The 8842-nt window shown below is 34.0% G+C and overlaps 1 protein-coding gene across 1 annotated transcript; it reads left to right on the forward strand.

Moving 5' to 3' along the window:
* The first annotated feature begins 6768 nt into the window (after window positions 1-6768).
* Window positions 6769-8632, forward strand: LOC109168180 (cytochrome P450 CYP736A12-like). Its single transcript, XM_019317222.1, has 2 exons — window positions 6769-7658; window positions 7761-8632. The coding sequence occupies exons 1-2, from the start codon at window positions 6771-6773 to the stop codon at window positions 8367-8369; spliced, it is 1497 nt and encodes a 498-aa protein (XP_019172767.1). The 5' UTR covers window positions 6769-6770; the 3' UTR covers window positions 8370-8632.
* The last annotated feature ends 210 nt before the right edge of the window (window positions 8633-8842 follow it).

Genomic DNA, 8842 nt, shown 5'->3' on the forward strand with positions numbered 1-8842 from the left:
TATTTAACTGACTGATATAATCGCTGAATCAGTCAGTCCATTTCATCAGTCGTTGAATCTGGTTAATTCGATTAAAAATGAGGAAATGCAAAATTACACAAAACATTCAAAGTTAAGCATCAAAGATTATATATCAAGAACTTTGAAAATCATTTGATTTTCTTTTTGAATGCTACTAGCTCTATTACAATGTAGTATCTGTTCATATACTTTCTCAACCTACTGAAACACAAAGAGCCACCAATAACGCTTCCACTGAGGCTCGAACTCACAACCTTCCAAATGGAAGTCCAACCCGGGTACCATTATATATCAAGAACTTTAAAAATCATTTGATTTTTATGCATTAAAAAACACAAATTTAGGTTAAGTTTTTTTTTTTTTCGTTTAATTAATCATCTTTTGATTACTTAGATCAGAACAAAACTTAATATTTCAATTATACTTTTGCATTATTTGTATGATTTAGTTCGTTATGGTATTAATATCTTTTGTATGTATTTTTATAATGGTACAATTATATATTACTTTACAAATATTATACTATTATTTTTTTATAGGACAAAATTGTTCTTACATCATTGTCAGGCCTGCGCAACCTAACTACAAAGTTGTTAATCATAAATACAATTACACCTGGACTCTAAAACGGTAGGATCATTTTCTAACGAATCGACAATGTTGAGATTCCACTGGCTTCAATTGAACAAGTTTACACATCATAATTTTATTAATGCATAAAAACTTCTAAAGAAATTTGTAAGTTAATTTTTACTATATCATTATAACAATATCTACTGTAACTATATATTTTGAATTATTTATTATCATCCTCTATTGACAGGAATTGTAACAATTGTCATTGACAAACTCTCAAAACAATTTGTCTCAACAACGAATGTAAATTAAAAATAAAAAATCAATGATTTCATTATTGTTAATGAAAAGTATGTACGTCACTTTAATACTCTTATTAAATTAAATAAAGTAGTAGCTACAACAAAAAATAATAATATGCATTTAATTAATTTAGAATTAGATGTCTATAATTCTTTTATTTTAAATGTGTGAACACTTGTTTTAAGCTTCTCAGATTTCTTCCGTTTTCACTCCGATAGAATTCTCAGTTCAAAACTTGGCACGCAATGTACCCAAAAATTTAGGATTTTTGAATTAAAATAAGTTCCGGTGCTGAATTCATTTAAAACGTACCCAAAATAATTTATTCAAACACCAAATTTATCTCAAAATTTTTTTATAGAGTTAAAAACGAATTTATAAAAGAAAATTTTGGGTTGTCACAAGGACAACTCCCCATGCTCTATCCAAGGTAGTATCTTACAATGGTCTTACCTTTGTTCATAAAGCTTTTTCTATGGCTGTCACTGCTATATATGAACCCAAGACCTACAACCAGGCCAACAAACATGCTTGTTGGAGAGAGGCAATGAATGCAGAGATTGTAGCTTCACAAGAAAATAACACTTGGGAGTTAACCAACCTTACCCCGGGAAAGACACCTATTGGCTGCAAGTGGGTGTACAAAACTAAGCTAAAAGCAGATGGTACGAGGGAGAGGTACAAGGCCAGGCTCATAGCCAAAAGCTATACAAAAAAACTCAGTGTGGACTATCCTGAAACATTTTCACCGGTGGCAAGAATAACCACAATCCGAACCTTCTTAAGCGTGGCTCCATCTAAAGGCTGTAATATCCACAAAATGGATGTCAACAATGCCTTCTTGCACGGTGACTTGAATGAAGAAGTGTACATGGAGTTACCTCCCGGCTTCCAAACTGCAAAACCAAATCAAGCTTGCAGATTGTTGAGATCGTTGTATGGCCTGAAACAAGCAAGCATGCAATAGAACTCAAAACTGAATGCAGCATTACTAAGTCTTGGCTTCACTCAATCAAAGTCTGATCCATCCTTATTCACCAAAGGAGCTGGTATTGATTTCATTGCATTATTAGTATATGTCGATGATATCATCGTATCCAGTGCACAAATAGACTTGATTCGAGAGCTCAAGAAATTTCTTGATAGTACCTTCAGGATTAAAGACCTTGGCAGCTTGAGCTATTTTCTGGCCATCGAAGCAAAATATTCAGCTGAAGGATTAAACATATGTCAACGGAAGTATGCGCTGGAAATATTAGATGAGGCCGGCTTCCTTAGCTGCAAGCCTGCATGCACACCGATGGCACAAGGTTCAACTTTAGCTCATGATGATGGAATCGCCATTGACAATCCCAGTAGATACACAAGTTTGGTAGGCAGGCTGTTATACCTTACAGCCACGAGACCAAACATTACCTTCGCCATCCAACAGTTAAGTCAATTCATCGATTGTACTATGAACAAACATTTGGCAGCACCTCATAGAGTTCTACAATACATCAAAGCCTCCACTGGGCAAGGCTTTTTCTATACCAGTAATATAGTTCTGCAACTCCTAGTCTTCTGCGACTCAGATTGGGCTACATGTTATGAAACTCAGAAATCCATTACTGGTTACTGCTGTGTGTTTCTAGGAGGAGCATTGATTTCGTGGAAAGCCAAGAAGCAAGCTACGGTTTCAAAGTCGTCTTCAGAAGCAGAATACTGTGCTTTGGCTTCCACACTGTGCGAAGTCCAGTGTCACACTTACCTTCTCCATGATTTACAGGTCAAGATAGATAAACTAGCAACAATATTTTGTGGCAATCAATCCGCCATCGCAATAGGCGAAAATCCCATGTTCCAGGAACGCACCAAGCACATTGATATTGATTGTCACATCGTTCGTGAGAAATTATCTCAAAAGTTTATCAAACTTTTGTGTATCTCATCTTCAAATCAAGTAGCCGATGGATATACTAAAACTCTCTCTGCTCCGCTATTTTAGAGCTTCAAGTCTAAGCTGGGCACGCAAGACTTGCATACGCCAGCTTACGAGGGGGTATTAGACAATATTGCTCATGAGGCAGTAGCCAAGTCAGGGGTAGATTAGACTTTTCTCATCTAAGTTTAGTTGCAACAGATGTAACGGCTATTGCCGCCTAATCTTTCTACTATATATACTCCAAGCACCACCTTGTGATTGGTTCAATGAATTCAGTTCTCTGTTTTTCTCCTTCCTTCCAAATGCCTCCTACAAGTTTAATTTCTCTCTCATCTGAGCTCTTTGCTCTAAGTTTCAACATACTTTGTATATTTTTTTCCTCGATTAGATTTTTTTCTACTGAGTTTTTTCTACTAGACATGGATATGATTAGATAATGTCCAAGGAAAGTGTTACAAATATTAACTTATAGCCATTATCCTATCATCGCTCCACTATCCCCTTTCTCCATTATTTAATTTGATTTTTACAACTGTTCAGTCGGAACCGTGATCATCCTATTGGCACCAATAGATCAGATTCCAAATTATTCAAAATATGTCAAACATAATGTACATCATTGCCTAATTAATTAATAGAAATCCCACATGCAAGTCATTATTAAAACTTTTTCCTTGTACATCGTGCGTTGTTGCAGACTTGCAGATCGACTTGTAGCCCTCTATATAATTAAGCAATGTTGATAAAATGAATTACTATTGTACATGCATTGAAAATTGAAAAACTAAACAAAAAAGGATAGATATGGCACGGCTTTTGACAACGCTTGCTGTGCTTGTGGCTGTCTCTCATTCATGGCCTTGTAAAGAAGATGAAAGGCAAGAAATTGGCACCAGGTCCAAGTGGGCTTCCCCTTTTGGGACACCTTCACTTGCTTGGTAAAAATCCCCATCACGATTTGAACAAGCTAGCCAAACACTACGGTAAGAATGATGACAGTTATTCCTTCCAAATGCTCTGTCGGACCGGGATGGGGGACCCTTAGGGTTAGGATTCAATCTTTTGGAAAAAGAATGATGACATCTATTACCTTTTAGAAGTGAAGTGGCTTCCATTTTAATTGCTTTAATGTTAATTAAAACTATTTCGATAATTTATGAGATTGTGTGGAATCACAGTCTGACTTTTGATTGCCATAGATTTTAGTCTCCATACTGTTTTAGTGGCATTATAATATGTATACTCCCTTAATTAATTTGAACATATATGTTATTTGATTGCATATATTTTTGAGTACATTAAGATGTTGCTATAGAAAGACAAATTATTTTAAATTATGACATGAGCGATTAGTTCATTTTAGGCTAAATATGATGAGTCAAATTTGAAGTAATATAAATGTCAAATAGTAGTCTCCCTATTCACATGACTATTTTATGAAGCTATGTGTAAATGAAAATTTCCAAATTATCTATTTTAACAAAATTTGGCATACTGCTTATTATAAATATTCTCCCTTACATGTAGTACGTGGTGCAAAATTTAACATTTCCCAAGTTCGTGTTTTATAAATATGCAGTCTATTTTATTATAACACAATTATTGCGTATCTCTACAGGTTATCAAATAAAACTACGTATATATGTTGTTTATAAACCTCCATCTGTTATATAAATATATAGAGCCCATGATATGAGGATCATGTGATATGCTGACTGCATAATTTATGAATATCATTTCACGTCATTAGGTGGAAATATGAACCAAAATTATTTTGATTTTAAAATTTGAATCTCGAGAAATCCTTAAAAATACACATATTAGATTGACTGAACTAAAGGTCCAGTAGATTATTAATAAGGTTTAGTAGATTATTAATATCTGCCAAATATATAGTTATTGATATATCTATTGATTAATTATGTCTTAAAGACATTTCATGAAGAAGACGAAATACCTTGTGGTGCACCAAATAATTATAATACTAGGATGCTGAATGATCGACCAAATATGAATATTTTTGTGAAATGGCTATAATTTGGTTGATTTGGAAGTTGCCATAAATATTATGAATATAGAAGAAATTTATGAAAATGTTGTCGACAACACAATTGCCTTTATAATTGTTCAATCTAGATCCAAAGCTAATTAAGCACGAGAAGTACCACGATTATTTAGTATATAAAGGAGCAATGAAGGCATATATAACTCAGTTCGCTATTGTATTCTCTATATTATGTGTGCACACCATTGAATAGGTGTTGGTATGTACGAAAGAGAATAATGATATGTTTTGATATAAAGCGATGCTTAGAGCATATGGGTTTACACAGATACTCATAATTGATATGATAAATTCTCCCATAACATAAGTCATTAAGTTCCGCTGATTAATATCATTGGTAGTGAATAATATGCAATTGATAAATGTCATAGCCACATATTTATGAGTCATTGGACAGTGTATGATGGATGTCATGACGGCATACTGATAGGCCATTGGACAATATATTTGAAAAATCCGTGATGGATTTAAAGGTGCTCAAAATAAGAAATTATGAAAATCGCAACATGAAAAGTATTATGGTTTTTATATGACCTAAAACAATTGATAATTGACCGAGTATTTTTCTCCCTAAAGAAGGAATATATGTATATAATATGTGTCATTATGTACTCTTTAAAAGTTGCCGATGGAGTTATTATCCTCATGATGAAGGAATAATATGTATCATTATGTGCTAAATAAAGAGTTCCTAATAACGATATTTGTTTATCATATCAATCAGTATTGATAATATAAACATCAATGAAATATATAAAGAGTTTGATGATGTTAGCTCATGTCTAAAGACAGAGATTTTGAAGTAAAAATGCTTGGGAAAGCAAGTATTCTCTCGACTTGAAGATTGAGTATTTCAAAGGAATTTACACACTATTTAATCAATATATGATTTTGATTGGCTACTTAGACAAGTCAATATATAATGGGCTACTTGGGTAATAGCTATTATTATTGTATCCCTATGATATCAAGTCCAAAACTGGTTGTACTATATATTACTCCATTATTTTATAAGGGGACAATAAATTAAAGATTGTGTTGCACCAACAATAAGTGGATATAACTTTCAAAAATAATAATAATAATAATAATAATAATAATAATAATAATAATAATAATAAGTGGGTATATTATGAATTTTTGACAAGACACATATATAGTGGCATGATTCAACACACGTGAGCTCTAGAAGAGTCAAAAATTATTATAAAGTATATTCACCTCATTTACCGTTGAACATATTTGTTAACAAACTAAAATCCCTGTCTACATTTAGGAAATTTAATGTATAGGATTTGAAGAATGTTATCTTCAGGGAAAGTATCATTTTAATTTTTACATGAATCATGAAGTTTATGTTGGGGTTATGGTTGTATTTTTTTTTCTTTAGCTTAGTTTTTTCCTACTAAATTTGTTAAACTAAAGTTTTTAAAGAGACGTACAACCGGTGTAACACATGTTTTCACATACTTTGTGTTCTATTTTTCTCGATTAGAATTTTTACACGGGATTTTTTCTACTAGGCATGAATATGGTTAGATAATGTCCAAGGAGAGTGTTATAAATAATATTAAGTTAGAGCCATTATCCTATGATCTCTCCATTATTTAATTTGATTTTTACAACTGTTCAGTCGGAACCGTGATCATCCTATTGGCACCAACAGATAAGATTCCAAATTATTCAAAAAAATGTGCAACATATATAATGTACATCATTGGCTAATTAATTAAGAGAAATCGCACATGCAAGTCATTATTAAAACTTTTTCCTCGTACATCGTGCGTTGTTGCAGATCGACTACTTGTAGCCCTCTATATAATTAAGCAATGTTCTTCCCATTATACATGCATTGAAAATTGAAACACTAAACAAAAAAGGATGGATATAGCATGGGTTTGGACAACGCTTGCTGTGCTTGTGTCTGTGTCTCTCATTCATGGCCTTGTAAAGAAGATGAATGGCAAGAAATGGCCACCAGGTCCAAGAGGGCTTCCCATTTTGGGACACCTTCACTTGCTTGGTCAAAATCCCCATCACGATTTGAACAAGCTAGCCAAACAGTACGGTCCCATCATGCATTTGCGGTTCGGATTGGCTAACATGATCGTTGCTTCATCCCCTCAGGCTGCCGAGCTCTTCCTCAAGACACATGACCTTGTTTTTGCAAGCAGACCACCTCAAGAAGCAGCTAAGTATATCTCTTATGGTCAAATGAATTTGAGCTCTTGCCCATACGGGCCTTATTGGCGCAACATGCGCAAGTTGTGCACACTAGAGTTGCTTAGTAATCTTAAGATCAATTCATTTCAAGCCATGAGAAGAGAAGAGTTGTGTTATCTCATTGAATCACTCAAGCAAGCGGCTTTGGATCGTGTGGCTGTTGATTTGAGTTCTAAAGTTTCTGAACTAATTGCTGACATCAGTTGCAGGATGGTGTTTGGGAAGAAGTACGAGATGAAAGACCTTGATGAGAGGGGATTCAGGGGTGTGTTGAAAGAAGAAATGGACCTATTTGGTAAAGTAAATCTTGGGGATTATTTTCCTTTTCTTAGTACGCTTGACCTTCAAGGACTCACAAGACGAATGAAGGCTCTTGCCAAAACTTATGATAAGTTCTTTGAGAGGATTCTTGATGACCATGAACAAAGTGGACAAAGTGGAAGCAGTGATCAGACAAAGGACTTTGTAGATACTATGTTGTCCATCATGAAGTCCGGAGAAGCTGAATTTCAATTCAATCGTGAACACATCAAACCTACTTTGTCGGTAATTAGTTATTTATTTTTATTTTAATTTCATTTCAAATACAGTACGTATTTGTAAACAATCTTATTTCATCTATAACTATTAAAAATTGCATATGTGTAGGATTTGTTTGGAGCATCAGAGGCTATAACAATATTGATCGAGTGGATAATGTCAGAACTTTTGAGACACCCAGAAATAATGAAGAAAGTTCAAGAAGAATTGAAAAGTAAGATAGGTTTGGACAGGATGGTGGAGGAATCGGATTTGGAGGATTTAAAATATTTAGAAATGGTAGTAAAAGAATCCCTTAGACTTCATCCTGTGGCACCATTAATCCCTAATGAGGCAAGGGAAGATTGCATGATTGAGGGTTTTCACATACCAAAAAAATCACGAATCATCATAAATGTTTGGGCGATTACACATGATCCAAATGTGTGGACTAATCCTGAAAAATTCATCCCTGAGAGGTTTGAAGGGAGCAATATTGATTATCGGGGGCGACATTTTGAACTCATTCCTTTTGGCTCGGGTAGAAGAATTTGTCCAGGTTTGCAGCTTGGAATAACTTTGGTTCGATTAGTAGTGGCACAACTACTACACTGTTTTGATTGGGAATTTCCAAATAGTATGCCATATGAAGAGTTGGACATGACTGAACAATTTGGTCTTCTGGTGTCTCGTGCGAATCACTTGATAGTTATTCCTAACTATCGATTACATATTTAAGTGAATTAGTGTTAGAACGCTCTTTTCATTACATAAATAAGGAGAATACCAAACTTCTTACAAAGCTTGTAGCCAAAAGCCGAAAGCCAAAAGTCGTCAACGTCTCCACTTTCTAAATTTTCTTATTTAAAATCTATGTTGTGTCTTGTGTAAGGTCTAGATATAGCGAATGCTAAAGAATGCTCAGTTTCCAATTCATCCAAATGCAAGGAGTGTGCCTTGCTGAAATGCTTTTGGAACTATGTGTACTCCGTTAATGTTTGCTTGCATTATTATATATTATATAATAAAATAAAACTCTATCATATCCTTAGTGTTGACTGGTTTGCATGTTGTAACAACCACTAAGTCCCTTGATTGAATTATTTCACCCTTAGCTTTAATACGTGCACTATATTAACAGGGTTGAGATTTTTGTTTAAGAATAAACAGTGTTTGACACTGTGCTTAATTAATTTATAGTAAAAAACATT

Source organism: Ipomoea nil, unplaced genomic scaffold (assembly GCF_001879475.1).
Source record: "Ipomoea nil cultivar Tokyo-kokei standard unplaced genomic scaffold, Asagao_1.1 scaffold3192, whole genome shotgun sequence".
Lineage (NCBI taxonomy): Eukaryota > Viridiplantae > Streptophyta > Magnoliopsida > Solanales > Convolvulaceae > Ipomoea > Ipomoea nil.